Source organism: Mus caroli, unplaced genomic scaffold, assembly GCF_978045245.1.
Source record: "Mus caroli unplaced genomic scaffold, Mus_caroli_1 scaffold_15, whole genome shotgun sequence".
NCBI lineage: Eukaryota > Metazoa > Chordata > Mammalia > Rodentia > Muridae > Mus > Mus caroli.
The window spans coordinates 71416663-71433569 of NW_028227270.1; the positions used below are offsets into that span (position 1 = coordinate 71416663).

General features: G+C 44.3%; 1 protein-coding gene and 1 non-coding gene across 7 annotated transcripts in view; both read right to left on the minus strand.

Annotated features, from left to right (window-relative positions):
• Positions 1–16907, minus strand: part of Iars1 (isoleucyl-tRNA synthetase 1) — a 47427-nt gene that overhangs the window by 29440 nt on the left and 1080 nt on the right. For 3 of the 6 annotated variants that reach the window (XM_021180376.3, XM_029468407.2, XM_029468406.2), the window contains exons 2-14: positions 13462–13546; positions 12669–12794; positions 11871–12027; positions 11541–11660; positions 9639–9721; positions 8540–8657; positions 7027–7174; positions 4683–4770; positions 4064–4124; positions 3356–3451; positions 2238–2360; positions 1617–1708; positions 602–700 (exon numbers count right to left, since the gene is read on the minus strand). In XM_021180376.3, coding sequence (XP_021036035.1) covers positions 602–700; positions 1617–1708; positions 2238–2360; positions 3356–3451; positions 4064–4124; positions 4683–4770; positions 7027–7174; positions 8540–8657; positions 9639–9721; positions 11541–11660; positions 11871–12027; positions 12669–12787 — 1304 coding nt within the window. In that variant the 5' untranslated portion in view covers positions 12788–12794; positions 13462–13546. The remainder of the gene's footprint in view (positions 1–601; positions 701–1616; positions 1709–2237; positions 2361–3355; positions 3452–4063; positions 4125–4682; positions 4771–7026; positions 7175–8539; positions 8658–9638; positions 9722–11540; positions 11661–11870; positions 12028–12668; positions 12795–13461; positions 13547–16907) is intronic. The other 3 variants (XM_021180375.3, XM_085831097.1, XM_085831096.1) reach the window with 1 other exon arrangement.
• Positions 15749–15881, minus strand: LOC115029167 (small nucleolar RNA SNORA84). Its single transcript, XR_003834727.1, has one exon. It is a non-coding gene; the product is annotated as a small nucleolar RNA SNORA84 (small nucleolar RNA).

Here is a 16907-nt window from a genome sequence, read left to right on the forward strand (position 1 = left end):
TTTGGGAAGCCTCTTTTTTGCCTATTTGATTATTCATGAGGTAGGCTGGCCACTCAGTGAAGAACACTTGGGGAGGACAAAGGTTCCTGTGCTTGGGCTTTGTGTAAAGCCAAGGGCAGAAGAGATCCACATACCAGGGGCTCAAACACCCAAATTCGTTACAAATAAACTGCTCTGGCAGACACACACACTAGTCTTCATCATAGGAAAGTTAACAGTCTGAGTATAGCAAGATTGTTCATTTGTTCATTTGTTTTTGTAACAGGGCCTCACTGTGGCTGTCCTGGAACTCAGAGGTCTGCCTGCCTCCGCTTCCCGAGTTCCAGGACTAAAAGTGTCTGGCTAAGACATTTTCCCCAAAGCCAATTCATCCTGTAAGGCATGCACAAGTAACACTTGCTTATATCTAGTGGGCTTTACAAAGACAATGAGTTCTTACATCTTCTATCATAAGCAGATATTACTTTAGCTGTATATGACTCTGTTTTCCTAGACAAATAAAGACAATTACAAATTGTGATAAACGATTAGAGATGGCGAGTATTTGAACTATCCTCACTCAGCACATGTAAAGGGCAGTAGGGAGGAGGAGCATGCTCACCAGTAGCACAGGTCGTTGTTCTTCAGTAGCTGGTCCACCATGTGCTCCACGCGCACAAACCAGCTGGGCACAGACTTGTAAATGAGGGGTGTGTCTGACCTGGGACCAGAACACAGATTCCACTAGTCAGTCAGCGGCCTACTGGTACCAAGGGCAAGACTGATTCTAATTTCTAATCAGCATCACTTCACCTACTCAGCCTTCTGCTGACAGTAACTTTTATGTTAGATTACAAGCGTCCAGATCAGCAGATGCCTCAGAGAGTAACAGTACTTGCTGTCGCGCCTGATGAACCTCGGTTCCATCCCTGGAACCAACATGGTGGAAGGAGAGAACAGATCTCTATGCTTTGTTCTGACCTCCACAGACATGCCAAGGCCTGTAGGCACACGCATAGGAGTACTCACACACAAAGCAAGCAAGCCACTGAAAAACTAAACACACAGATGTCCGAGTCTCCTGTCTCCTTTCAAATGAAACCCAGGAAGATAAAAGACAAAAGATGAACAAAGCTGGGGCCCGGAGAGACGACTCAGCAGTTGGAGAATGCCTGCTGCTCTTGCAGAGGACCCAAAACTGACACCCGTGCACACACACCGTACACACACACACAGTTTTTTTAATGGCTCTTCTGAGGGCGAGCGAGCATGCACATCTTCAATCCCAGCCCTCAGAAGCAGGGGGAGCACTAAGTTTCAGGCTAGCCTGATCTACGGAAGAGTTCCAGGCCAGTTAGGGCTACACAGAAAAACTCGGGTCTCCAAAAACCAACCAACCAACCAACCAAACAAGGAAGAAAACAAAAACAAAACAAAAAAAAAGAAAAAAGAAAGAAAGAGAAGAAAATGGTTCTTCTGATGATAGAACTGGGGCACAGAGAGAAAGTGTGGGGACAAAGTTCAGGACACTGAAGAGTACATTCATTTGAAGATTTACAGGATGCTCTTATACTGAGGCTTGGTTATCGCACAGCGTAGAGGAGAAGCCCCACCACCAGAGCACTCAGCGGCCTCACCTCCAGCAGAAAGGGTAGCTGTGAGTGAACGTGCCTGCCGCCAGCAGCCGGCCCTGCTCCTTCAACATCCTAATGATATTTTTGTCAGCATCCTGTTAATAAATTAGTCAGTCACTAAAACACCTTGGCATACTTACTAACAATATAAATACTTGGCTAAGATCTGATCTTTTATAATGGGTAAAAGGCACAAACAATTGATGTCTTTTGAAAACATCTGTTCTGGGGCTGGAGGCACGGCTAGAAGGAGAGAAGCCTGAGAAGCATGAGCCACTCGGCTTCACCCTCAACACAACATTAAGCACAAAATCCAGAAAGCTACTCTGCTGTTGACGTACTTAGGCAATCTGAACATGGATCTGTAACATCTCGGGCACTGAGGTTCTCAAACACGAGAGTTTGCCTGAGCATCAGAAGGCCATGCCAGGTCAGACTGCAGTGTACTGCTCCCAACCCCTACTGATGAAACCACAGCGTGCTCCCCCGTCTAAGCATGTCAGACCCTCCGAGTGTGGCTAATAGCTGTCTTTCCTTGTTTTAAGTGCTTAAAACTTTAAATGTCTATGGTAATTCTAAGCGTGAAGAGACAGATTACACCTTCCATACACACAAAGCACAGACCTTCACATACTGCCCCACAAAATGTGTCACTTCCTCTGTGAAGCAGCCTGAAGCATCCACAGGACAGACAGGGACTGAGTCTTTCTGAATAATGTTGAAGTCCATACAGACACGATGATCATCCTGAGACAGACAAGAACACAGGCTGGGGGATAAGAGTGTCTCAGTATATGTGTGAGGAAAAAGGAAAGCTTGGACTTATATAGATTTGTAAGTACATTTTCAATACTGTCTTGCATACATCTAAGCAACCTTCTACTTCGAACTGTGGTGACTTAAGGACCACCTATAGAATCTCGGCCTTACAGCTGAACTGCAGTTACATTATCTAGCCCAGTCATCTCAACCGTTACATACCACACATGAACATTTTAAAACTCAACCACAGCCGGGTGGAGTGGTGCTCATCTTTAATCCCATCATTCAGGAAGCAGAGGCAGGTGGGCCCGAGTTCAAGGGTCTACCTAGTGAGTTCCAGGACAGTCAAGAATAAAGACTATAGTGAGACATGTCTCAAAAACCCAAAACAAAACCGAATAAACCCACCCACTAAAATAACAACAAAAATGAAAACCAAAAGCCCTCCCTTAAGTTACATTTTATTTGTAATGATATACATGCCTATCTGGATAACGAAAGCCCGTGTGGTGGGAAGGCACAACGCTTGACAGACATACAGCACTGCATCCTAAGATGACGGTACTGATCTCACAGTAAGGATGCCTGTTACTAGGGAAACAGACTTCAGGTGGCAGAGCTCTCCTAGGTTACACCACGATATCACGATGCTTCATCAGTGGATCCACGTGACACTAATTGATGCTGCATGTGAGGGATGCTGAGCACTGCACTGCATTTGCTCATTCGACCTCGCCAGAAAACTGCCAGGAAGGCAGACAACTGTATTAGGACTGACAACACCTCAGGGTTTGACCTGCTTCCAGAAATCAGCAAGAATGTGGACTTCGGGTACAGATTTGGGGACAAGGAGCCAGACAAAAAGATTCCATTGGTCTTGGCAAATCAAAGAAGTTTAATGAGAGTCGTGACTCAGCAACCCAGGAACAGTGGTCACTGATATTTACTTCCCATAAATACTGCAAGGGTATGGTACTCACAGCGCCAAAGTAAGGAGCCTGGTGCACAACGCCCGTGCCTTCTTCATCCTTCACATAGTGGTCGACAAGCACGGTGAAAGCACCGTTCTCCTTACACTGGGAGAGAAAGGTTGCCAAGTGTTAGATGAAATACAAGGGAGAAAGACCTGAAATTCTGAAATTAACATGTAAATAGAGAAGACAAGCCAATTAGGAGTCCCTGGTACAAGCTTGGCTAGACACACAAGCTGCAGGTTCGGCAAAAGACCCTGCCTTGGTAATTAAAGTGGAGAGCAGTCAAAAAGACCTGATGTCAACCTCTGGCCTCCACATGTGTGCACACCTGTACACACACCCACATGTATATGAAGGTGAACACACACACACACACACCACTGAGAGAGAGGGGGAGACCTGAAAGTGAACTGAACTCAGTACACAATGAGAAAAGGGCCAAGAGCATTCACAGCAGGAGACGAGCTTACTGCAAAGGCAGAGAGGTGGGGAAGGAAAAGGCCAGCTTGGAGATGTGGTCATCGAGCTGGTTGGTGATACAATTCCAACTCATTCAAAGAGAGCAACGTTCTCATCCTAAAGCAGAGTTTGTGATTCAGACACATTCCCAGGAACATTAGTGAGGAGGCCACAAGAGTCCCACTCATCACCTCCCTCTGATGATCGAAGAAGACATGGATGTAGAGAGTCACAGCGAAGCAGCCCCACACTTACCTTAATAAAGTAGTCAAACAACGGCTTGTATTTCTTGCCTTTGAGAGACGCACCGGGAAACCTTGAAAAAGAAGATAAATCTGTAAATCAAAGCAATAAGGCCAGGGAGATAGTTCAGTAAGTAGACTGCTTCCTGCTGAGGCATGACCATTGAGTCTGGATCCTGGAAACACGTGTAAGAAGCTGGGAACGGTGGTGTGCACTTGGAATCCCCCAAACTGAAGAGGAAACACGGGGATCCACGGGACTTCCAGGCTTGAACTTAAACTGGTAAGCCCAAGTTCCATGAAAAAGCTGTTTCTAGACTAACAAGAAGTGATGGGGGAAGACACGTGAGGTTTACCCAAGGCATACATGTGCACACCCACCCACACATAATGTACACACAAAACAAAAACAAACAAACAAACAAACAAAATCAATCAAAGTAATGAAACTGCAGCCAGAGTACAGCAGCAACCTCTGAGGCTCACAGCCACTGTCACGGAAACAGAAACGTGTGACTTAGGACATAGCTGTTACCTAAAACTCGACTTGAACACTAGAGCTCTAGGATGACAAGTCATCCTAACACACACATGCACTACATGAACGCTGCATCAACTGTACAAGCACTCACCTTTCAAGTATCTCATAGTCGCTCTCTTGCTTATAGAGGGCCGATAATCTGGCTTCCGTTAAGATGAATAATTTTCCCCTGGCCACATCTAAGAGAAGGAAGAAAAAGAGGACATGGGTGGCACTCAGACTGGTTGACTATGAAGACACACACCGGGCATATATATTTCTTGTGCCAGGAAGCTTTGTCACCTGTACCTACTGTGTGCCCTGGACGCAGAGAGGACACTGCCAAGCTGGGCAGAACTGCTACCCAGATGTGCTGAGACAGCAAAGGCGGTAGGGTATGTGGCCATTACTGAGCACGTCCAAGTCCATTTAGGAAAATTAACCTTTATTTCCTCTTTCTAAAGGAAATATATGTGAATGTTTTTTTATGGTGGCACAGGCCTTTAATCCTGGCACCTGGGAGTGGATCTGAGTTCCAGGCCAGCCTGGGTCTACATAGTGAGTTCCAGGCTGTGGAGCACTAAACTGAGACTGTCTCAAAACTAACAAGCAGCACCTTCCATTGACAACTCAGGTGGCTCACACGGTCACGGATCCTTGTGCTCTTGTTCCCTCAGAGGCTGAACTCACTGGATGTCGTAATCCAGATGACTCTCAGTGCACAGTAATGAGTGTGTGTGTGTGTGTGTGTGTGTGTGTGTGTGTGTAAGAGAGAGAGACAGACAGACAGACACGCACTAGCTTCTCTTCATCTTCTAACAAGCAAAGCGGACCCTCTAGGGGCTCTTACAGCACGTGCACGTATAACACTGTGACCATCATCCAGTGCAGTAGGACATAAAGATCTCTCTCACTCTCCACTTAGCCAGATCCCTGGCCCCTGACACTTTCATATGCCACCACTGATTTTTTTGAATCAAGATATCACAAACCACTTCTAACAAGTCAACTGATGAACAGTTAAGTTGCCTTAAAACTATTACTAAGAAGATGCAGGTATCTGTGTCCCCTTGGTAAAACCTCTCTGGAGGGCACCATCCCTGGAAGCCTAGAGCAAATGCATAGGCATCAAAACTCTTGACCCTGACACACTGCCCCAGGAAAGAAAAGCGTACGGAAACTTAAACTTCCACTACAGAGCGTGGCACGCCAACGGTTTCCACGGATCACTTCAAGGACCTTTGTGGTTCATTCAAAAACTGCCCCCACAGGTGCAGTAAGTCACAGAAGCACTGCTATATGCTAAGCCCACGTTTTATATAAAACATGACAAGAATAAGACAAAGTCTGTAAGTATAGGGGTGGTGTGCATGTGTGCACACAGTCAAGAGTTATGTTTGCAACATCTGTCCAAAACCCCCTAATGCCCCACTGACTCACTGTTGCCACGGGAAAAGTCCCACTGGCATGAAACCTCCCTTAGGGAAGCAACAACAGACCCAGAGTAGGGCACCTACATGACAGCTATATGGACAACAGCTATTCTCAACAGGCATCTCCAAGGTTCAGGAAGAAACCAAATAAGGCCACCCACACACATTTTAAGATGGAGCACGTTCCCCGTGCACCTACACGGCAGCTTCCATGCCTTGGCTGCTGCTATGAACAGGGTCGACACAAACACAGGGTCTGAACGAGCACCCATCTTCACTGCTCTCAGCTCCTCTTCCTCCCCTGTTCTCCTTTTCTGAGACAAGGTCTCAGGTAGGCAAGGCTGGCTAAAAACTCTATTCTCCTGCCTCCAACATCCAGGGACATGTGCCACCAAACCCAGATCCCGCTTTCAACAGAGGCAGACTACTAGGCCACTTATGCTCAACTCCGGAAGCAATGCCTCACCTGCTTCCAGAGCAGCTGCTCCTCGGCCCGGCCCCACGCTGCCCCGCCCAGCCCAATGTGCTTTTCTCTCCTTTCCTCCCTACAATCTCTCCAAATCCAAAAGTGTACGTACTCAAAAAGTACTGACCATTACCTAAATCTCTAAAGAAGGACCTGCTTGAGAACGTAAGAACTCACTACCATGGAACAGGTCAATGACGTACAAAACGTCCATTAAAACTGAAAATTATAAAAATCTGTGTCACTTTCAAACGGAAGCGAAGCATCTTTTCAGGCTGCCTTCCTGTTCCATCCTCTCCTCTTGTCTTCCCAACCCTGCCTTGTTTTGGGATAGGACCTTGCTATGTTGCTCGGTATAGCCTCAGATTCAGTGTTCCTGCCAGTTTATTGTGTGCTGAGACTTACAGGTATGAGTCACTATACCTGTCTTTATAGCTTGTCTTTGGTAAAAATTTTTGTATGGAATTATTTTCTATCTATATAAAATCGGAAGCTTTTATATCTATATAAAATTACTTCATCAGTACTAACCACAAGTTACTATGAGCCCAACAAACCTTTGATCTTCACATACTGTATTTCTGGATTGACGCATAGTGCAAGGTTACTGGGTAGAGTCCAAGGAGTGGTTGTCCAAGCAACTAAGGATGTATTTTCATCTTCCTCCAAAGGGAATGTTACAAATACTGAGGGATCCTGAACATCCTGCAAGACATTGAGGGGAAACAGTGTTTCACAGAAGAACAGGAAACTGAACTGAAAGGGGACTAAGATACATTTTAGGATGAAAATGAGCTCAAACACCAGGCTGTGGTGGCTCACACCTTTAATCCCAGCTGAGGCAGGTGTATCTCGGAGTTTGAGGCCAGCCTGGTCTACAGAGAAACACAGAGAAACCCTGCCTGGAAAAACAAACAAACAAAAAAAGCAAAAACAAAAACCAACAACAAAAAAGAGGAATACCAAACAGCAGACTTAGGGGTATGAATTAAGACTCAGCCATTAAAGGCTAAGGCTCATAACCAACAAGAATGAAAGCTATACGATTACACTGATCTAAACTATGGCAAGTATATAATGAGTTAAAAAACAAAACTGTGTTGGATAAAGATTATTTCTGCATATTATAGTAGATATTTTTATGTGTTTAAAATATTTTATTAAATATGCATGAGCCAATAACAAAGGCAATTGGGAGACAAAGAGGAATCATCCCAGCCCTCTGATAGGGTCTAAAAAGATCATACAGGGGCTGGAGAGATGGCACAGTGGTTACGAGCACCGACTGCTCTTCTGAAGGTCCTGAGTTCAAATCCCAGCAACCACATCGTGGCTCACAACCATCCATAATGAGATCTGACGTCCTCTTCTAGTGCATCTGAAGACAGATACAGTGTACTTAGATATAATAATAAATAAATATTAAAAAAAATAAAAAGATCATACGGAACGGGAAAAACATTCTCTACCGTGATGAGAAAATGCTTCTGAAGTGTGACAGTTTCCAAACCTGGACACGAACAAGGCTTCCAAAGAGTTACCAACCCTTTAAAAATGAGGGTCACATAAACCAGCCAAGGTGAAGGGGGAGTATAGACACCTGAGACATGAGACAGACCAGGTTCTGAGATGCTCTACTTCAGATGACAAAGAGCGGTACCAATGACACAAGACCTGTGTAGCAGAAAAAAGATGGCAACACAGCTTAGCGTCTCAATTACATTCCCTTCCCAATACCTTTAACAAAGGATGCCACAGGTACCAGGAAAAATATAAAGTCACCAAAGGCAGGATCCCCGAAGAACAGTACCGGGAAAAACTGACAGACAAACGAGAACATGGCCAAAACAAAAAGAATCCATCATACAGAGTCCATGATAAACCCAGCAGGAAGAAAATAACCCCGCTGTAACCTAGCACAGCCTCCATGCAGCGAGTGGTTGTACCATCAGCACTCCTTAGAACAGGCATCTGGCACCACCAGCCATGTTGGGGACAACTGGATACAGTCACCTTAATTGTAATTGGTCAACAATCATCATGGACTACAGTGCTCAGTGCATCACACACCTTGTAATTCTGGTTCGATTCGAAGTTGGAGAGTGGAGTGCCACACGCAGTGGAGAAGGGCATGACCTTCACGCCTCTGTACACGAGGCCTTTGTCATACAGCTGCTTGAAGACCCACCTGGGAAGGCAAGAGATAGAGCTTTAAACTACAGGGCCAAAGTCTGCCATTCAGATGCAGACCTCTACGCCAACATCTACAGTTCTCTTCTGGTGAAGAAGAGGGGATTAAAAAAAAATCCACCATTTGGGAGCTTGTTGGTAAGAAACACTTAACAGTCAAATGTAGATGATAATTGCTATTGCTGAGGCTGGGGTGGTGCTTAGCGGTAGAGCTTGTCTTAGCATGGGCAAGGCTGGAGCACACACACCAGCACCATCTGCTGATATGGAAAGATATTTATAACAACTGAGAAAGGCAAACACTTGTGCTCACTGCATAACACATTATCAATTAATAAATCTGTAACTATTGGCATACAGATTTTACACTAAAAATTCTTAGAGCTATGATAAAACAACTTTTTACCAACATCCACTAGCATTTTGGAATTTTCTTCAGGTTTTTGGCACATTTAAATAATGCTTAAATAACTAGGCAACAGACCCTTACTCAATTCTGCCTTTTCTTTTGTTAAAACCTTCACTGGAGTTAAAATATCCCTAGGGAATTTTGTTCGGTGAGACAGAGTCTTTCTTACTAAGTAAGTAGCCCAGGCAGGCAGGCAGGCCTTGAACTCATGATCTCCCTGCCTTACTCCAGTTTGGCTTGTGCTTGTGGGCCACTACCCACAACTTCGGTAATGAGTGGATTAAATGCTCTCCCACAGGGCTCAATGGTAGAATATTTGCCCAATGTGTAAGGGTTTGAGTAGGGTCTCCTACTTGCCCAAATGCCATTTTTATGGGGAAACAAATGGGGTGCGGGGGTGGGGGTGGGGGCGTAAATCATTTTCATGGTATTAGAAAAAGCTAGAAGATATATATCACATTTACTCCAAAAACAAATACTGAACTCGTAAACAAACTTCTTCGGGCATGCACCTTCTCCTCTGACCCCCGAGAGAATGTTTATCATTCCTACAATTTAAAATTAACCTACCAGACTGATTCCATGAACTGTGGGTATAGTGTTTTGTAGTCATTGTCAAAGTCGATCCATCGGCCGAGTCTGGTAACAGTAGACTTAAAAACATGAATGTTAGAGTAGCATTAGGAGATAATACCATAGCTACTTTTTACTTCTGTTATCACAACCTACGAGTATTTGGGGAAATCAAAACAATCAATCAATGGTCCAACAATGTTTGAGACATTATTTCAAACAACACCTAAGGTTAACAAGTTTTCTTAACATTCATTTCTTATACATAGATATTCTTATTTCTAAATGTAAATAATTACTTAAGTCATTATGGATTGAGGGGGTAGGATTCACAGTGTATTTTTGGTTTGAAAGCTGTTAAATATAAACCAAGCTGGCCTCAAATTTAGGATAATCCACATTCTGTCTTCCCAGTACTAAGATTATGGGTGTGTCCCACCATGCCCAGAGATATTAATTATATTGATAAAAGTCTTTTAGCAACTATTACTTGGCGAACATCAGAGAAATAACTATAGCTAGGAAGAATTTACCAACAGTTGCTAAAATTAATGTCTGAAAGTATCATAAGAGAAGGCATAACAGAAATAGTATTCCCATAGGATACTTAATAACTGCAAAGCAAAACCTGAACTTCACCAAGGGAAAAGCCAGGCAGCACCTTAATGAAGGGAATAATTAATTGGTTATGCATGCATGATGCCATAGAGTCAATCCCTAGCAACCACCTTCTCCCCTGCTCCCCAAAGTGACATGTCCTAAAAGACTAAAAGAAACACTAAAACAATGCTGTACATCAAAGGAAACTGAGGACTTGCCACTGAAGGCAGTGGCTGATCCTGGACAGACTTCAGGATCAGAAAGATGGGTGGGTGGTACAAGAGGAAGGTATTTTGTTCATGTTAATTAACTGCCTTTGTGTTACTGACAATGTCAGCAGCTGGAAAATGACAGATGCCGGCATAGGGGATGGCTGTATACCAGGTGGACAGTGATATGCTTTAGCGTCTCTCAAACTGAAACAGTTTTGGAAACAGGAAGAGCATGGTGACACACACCTTTAATCCTAGCACTCGGGAGGCAGAGGCAGGCAGATCTCTCTGAGTTCCGAGCCAGTCTGGTCTGCATATTAAGTTGGGGAGGGGGGGGGGCGGGGAGGGAATCAGAAACAAAAGTTCAGATTTTAAAAGCAGATCTACATTAAGGCAGCATTCGCCCCAGCAAGATTCCCCTGCTGGATTAGGCATGAAAGTGAACTCTATCTGCCAAGAAGCCGAAGCCACTAGGGGTCATGACAGAAGGGCATTAAGGAGAACCCTGTGGGAGAGGGAATGGCAACCTGCACGCAGGGCCAGAAAGAGAACGGGGCAGTGCCTGTATCTCCAGCACGCAGACTCCTGGGGGAAAAGGACTTGAGCATTAGTTAGGCCACCAAGAACACCAGGAGATAAATACAGAGACCATTAAAATAAAAGACTTATTTATTTAATATAAGTAAGTGAGTATACTGTCGCTGGCTTTAGACATAACAAAAGAGGGTATCAGATCCTATATCCATTACACATGGTTGTGAGCCACCATGTGGTTGCTGGGACTGGAACTCAGGACCTTCTGAAGAGTAGCCCGTTCTTTTAACCGCTAAGCAATCCTTCCAGCCCAAAGTACAGAGACTTTTAAAGAGAATATGACTATAGCAAGAGGATAGAGAGAAAAACAAAAAAGAACCAGACACCAAAAGCAACACTGGGATGTAGTGCTCCTCTCGTGACACAAGCTCACACAGGCAGCCATACTTTGGGGAATATTTCATAAAAAGCATGAAGGATGCTTAGCCATTTCTATCTAGTCCCGCATCAAAGCCAGACCTGCTGCTCGTTCTTCTGAAAGCACCCAGCATACCTTCCACTCAGTGGAGTATCTCATCACGATTGCTCGGCACTGCTTGTTGTACTCCGCAATCCCCATTTTGGCCACATCCTCCGGCCCTTTGATGCCCAGTGTCTTATCAATTTCGTACTCCTGAAAATATTAAGCAAGATGGTTATGCTAACAGCCACACCTAATACAAGTAAGCCGCAACAGAAACCAAAACAGCTAACAGAAATACATGCAAAGGAAACTCTAGCACGAGGCCACACAATACATAATAATATGGAAAAGAATTCAAACGGAACGCCTGATATATTCACAGACAGTGAGAACGTCACAGGACTGGAGACTCAGACGTACCACAGGTAAGCCGTGACAGTCCCACCCAAATCTTCTGTCAACGTGAAACCCACTCTGGTGAGCGTATCTCGTAACGATATCTTTGATTGTCCCAGCAAGTATGTGTCCATAGTGAGGCAGTCCAGTAGCAAAGGGAGGCCCATCATAGAAGGTAAACCTAACAGATAATACAAAATACAGCAAGTCGTTTAAAAAATAGCAGACATCCAGGACGATTTTTGCATCAAGTAGCTATCATATGAAAATAAAATGTTCAGGGGTAGGGAAATGGAGTCAATAGGACTAGAAAAGAGACATAGCTGATTAGAAATCTACTGGAGGTCCAGCCTTCACAAAGGCCATTCAGACAGAGCCGGGGGGACTGCTATCCTGTCATCTGTTCTTCGTTTATTATCTCCAAAACATAAGCAAGTTACCAGTGATCCTGAGGTACCTCATCAATGAAGCAGGGCAGTGGACGCCCATCCTAACATTTTCCAACAGGGAAGGTTCATAAGGAATTCACTGATTTGACATTAGTAGTCTTTCCTAGCAATAGAGACTAAAGCAGGAAATATTGTAGGACCCAGCCACAGAGGGCAGAGATGATTGTAAATGCAAGAAAGAAAGCGGTAAATAATCTCCATTCCTACGACTTCTGACAACCAGGAACTCGCCCGTTCCTGTCCAGATTCCTACGGTACGGAAAGGCACAGACTCTGAGAACTTACAGGTGAATGAAGGATGGGCATTAAGGGAGTGCAGCACAAGAGCAGGCTCTGTGTAAGGAGTCTGTCTTTACTGCAGAAACTCACGTACTTTGGCCTGAGTTTTGACTGTTTGAGGCATTCCTGGAAACAGTTATGTTTGGACCAGAACTCCAAGATTTTTTCTTCTTCAGCAGGAAAACTGATGTTTTCTGGAACTTGTTGAACCATTCTGTTGCTGCAAGAGAAATCAAATTTGCAACAGTCACAGCAATTCTTAATTTAGGAATAGCAGGCTAACAAATTATTAAAGTGCATATACACATGACTGTCCACACTGTGTGTGTTAAAGTGAAAGTTTTATTGGCTATTGATGTATATATAATACACAGTCAGCTGAATAGGATTTTTAGGATATTTAAAGGCATATAACCATCACCACTTCAGAATATTTTCAATTTTTCCCACAACCATGAGCAAGCACATTCTCTCTACTTCAGCCGTGGCAACTAATCTTGTTCACTCTGTAACATTTGTCCATATTTCATATGTTCATGCTGGACGGTGGCGACGCACGCCTTTAATCTTAGCACTTGAAAGGTAGAGGCAGGTGGACCTCTGGGCCAACCTGCTCTACACAGTGAGTCCTAGGACAGCTAGGGCTACACAGAGAAACCCTGTCTTAAACAAACAAACAAACAAACAAACAAACAAGACCTACCACCACCACTACCACCACCACCACCACCCGTCCACCAGCACCAAACCCTGAAATTTTCACATGAATTGCCTACATGTGGTTGGGCTTAGTTTTGAAGGGTCAGTCATGCTGTACAACACTCATAGTCCATACAGCTCTGCCACTATTCATCAGCCCATCAGTCTTCATATTTGAATTGACTCACCTTTTTGGCTAGTTTCGAAGGTTGTTATGAACATTAAGTTCAATCTTCTACCAGGACAGGTTTTCTTTCTTGTGTATACGGCTAGCTGTGAGTAGAATTCATAGGGCATGTAACTCAGTTTCTAACTTTCTGAGGAACCACCAAAATGTTTTCCACAGGGACTGCACTATTTACATCCCATCAGCAACGAATGGGGTACCCACTTCTCTGTATCCTCCTCGCCACTCCACGCTAACCTCAGATCGGAGCTACCTCACAGGGCACAAGGTAGCACATACATCTTATCCCGTGCTTCTCACCAGAGTGTATCACCTGAAGATTAATGTTTATCCGCCCTTTGCCCTCTTTAAGTTAGACTATCTTTTCATGGTTGAATTTTAAAAATTCTAAATTCTGCATACAGTCGGCCTTAGTTTGGGTTTTACTGCTGTGAAAAGACACCATGACCAAGGCAAGTCTTATAAGAAACAACATTTAATTGGAATTGGCTTACAGGTTCAGAGGTTCAATCCATTATCATCAAGGTGGGAGCATGCAGCATCTAGGCGGGCATGGCACAGGCAGAGCTGAGAGTTCTACATCTTCATCCAAAGGCTCCTAGTGGAAGTCTGACTTCCAGGCAACTAGGGTGAGGATCTTATGCCCACACCCACAGTGACGCACCTACTCCAACAAGGCCTCACCTCCAAATGGTGCCATTCCCAGGTCCAAGAATATACAAACCACCACACAGTCCTCTGTGGAGTTGTCTTGGTGTTTGCACTTAAGTCCTGGTGCTTGTAGGGGCCAGAGGGATATCTTACCTCAATCACTTCTTGTGCTAGATGGCTTTATGTCAATTTGACAGAAGTTAAAGTTATCTGAGAAAGGAACCTCAGTTAAAAAAAAAATGCTTCTGTAAGATCGGGTGTAGGCAGGTCTGTAGGACACAGCCCACTGTATGTGGTGCTATCCCTAGGCTGGTGGTCCTGGGTTATATAAGAAAGCAAGCTAAATAAACCATGAGGAGCAAGCCAGTTAACAGCACCCCTCCACGGCCTCTGCATCAGCTCCTGCCTCCCTCCAGGACCCTGCCCTGTTTGAGTTCCTGTCTCAACTTCTTTCAGTGATGAACAGACATGGAAGTATATAAGTCAAATAAACCCTTTTTATTTTTGGTCATGGTGTTTCGTCGAAGCAATAGAAACCCAAACTAAGACACTTCACCTTTTTCCTTCTTTTGTATTTTTAAAACTTTAGGCCAGACACAGTGGTTCACACCTTACTCCTAGCACTTGGAAGGCAGAGGCAGGCAGTTCAAGGCCAGCCTGGCCTATATACTGAGTTCCGAGCCAGCCAGAACTATACACTGAGATCCTGTTTCAAAACAAACAAAAACCCTGCCTTATTTATTAATATGCATGATGCATGTGTGAATTCTCATTTAAATTCTAAACAAGTTGGTGACCAGATTTTTAAGCCAAAATTCAATAAGAAGGGGAAAGGGTTGCTAATGATGAAAGAACAGAGAAGACAGAAACCCACGTTCTCAGGAATCCCAGCAGCCAAGTGAGGCTGATCTAGGCGAGAAGGTCTACACGCTTCAACCAGACTTGAAAGCAGAGGAGTTTAAGCCTGAGGCTACCAGAAATGTTTGAGAGCAAAATAAAGAAAGATATATTTCTTAAATGTTCATTAATTAATTTTTCATATTCAAGTATCTCTTGAGTGTATTATAGGAAAAAAAAAACAAAAAACAAAAAAAACTAGAACAAGACAGGTGGGACATTTACCTAAAATAGCCCATTTCAACCATAGCACAGAATTAGACATTACTGAGAGATGCATGGCGTTTTGGATCAGCTGCTACTTCAGGATTCAGCCTTTCAAAGAAAGAGGTTTCTGCATTTATTGATTTACCAACGGTCCTTTGGTTCGGTGAATAAGATGTTGGTAAGAGAATGTTAGGTCTATACATTCATTTTGCCACTTCTAATCGACTGCTGTGACTGCTCTTGTCTCTGGGAGTCATCAGAAATGCAGACTCATCAGGGGTCACTTAAGTTAGATCCCTAGGAGAGGCTCCTGCTGAACACACTTGAAACACTATCACTCACAGTGCCCTGATGATCCAGTGATTTCTACCCCACCCTCTGTTAAGAACAGGAGATCTAAACTTTCTGAGAAGAGGAGAGCTTTTACTGGACTTCCTATGTTGCCTCTGCGGTTCTCCAAAGACTAAGAACCACACTGTTGTTCCAGAAAATACAAAGGCGGGGTGCAACAGCACAGACCATTGAAGGAAGAACAATGTACCAATGACCGGGCTATGGCAGCTGCTGAGAAGAAACAGCTCCCATGCATAAATCACAGGGTTTTTCTAGCCCATTGTATCCACTGGAGAACCGTACCTGCACAACAGCCTCCAGCAACCACAGGGCAGTTGGGGGGGGGGGGGGAGGCAGATGTGGGTGGAGAAGGGCCAGTAAAACTACCAGGTTATGCACAGAAATCCATTTTCCTTCCACACACAATCCAAGCCTTTCTTCCTTATTTTGTAATCCCTTCGGGACATTTTAGCTCTGCTTCCTCCTCTGCGATTTCATTTCCCTTTTGGGGCAGTCCAGTCATAGAGTTCAGGGTGGTTTTGAACTCCTTGGGTAGCTGAGGATAACGCTGACCTTCTGATCTGGTGGCCTCTACCCTCCTGAATGTTGGGATTACAAGTGTTTTAGGTTTTTGTGCGTTTGCTTGGTATTTGTTTTGGTGAGAGCTCAGCCTGCTTCTGCTTCTGGAGTCTTGGGATCAAAGGTGTGCTGTGCACAACTTTCCAGCTCACAGGTGTGCTTTGGGGGGCCTGGGGCTCGAACCCAGAACTTTATGCACACAAGGCATGCACTCCAGCTACTGAACCATAGTCTTGCCTGTTTGTTTAGCTATTTCTACACTATTTCCACCAACCTTTGCTTAAGATGATCTCAACTTATCTTGAGAAAGTATCCCACAATGCCATGGGTGCTGCTGCTTATGTTGACACTTGGGAGGCTGAGGCAGGAGGACAATTTGAAGCCCGGCTAGGCTCCATGAGAGAGACATACATCATCATCTTACTTTTTACACCTGATGTCTCTTTTAACTGTGCTAAAGGGATCCACTATTCATCCCTCTACTGTGCACAGGTATTATCTGCATGTATGTTTCATGTACCATGTGTACTGTGTTCCACAAAAATGGCATTTCATTGTCACTCAGGGTGTCTCTTCAGAGGAACAAGTGACTAAGACATCATCATCAACAACAACAACAATAAAACACAAGCCAGTCAAACAGAAACGCCCCTCCACATCCACAGGGTACTGGATTCAGGATCTGTTGGAATACCCAAATACAAGGATGCTCAAGTCTCTTATAAACATAGTATTAGCCTATAATTTACATGCATCTGCCCGTGTATTTTAACTAAGCTT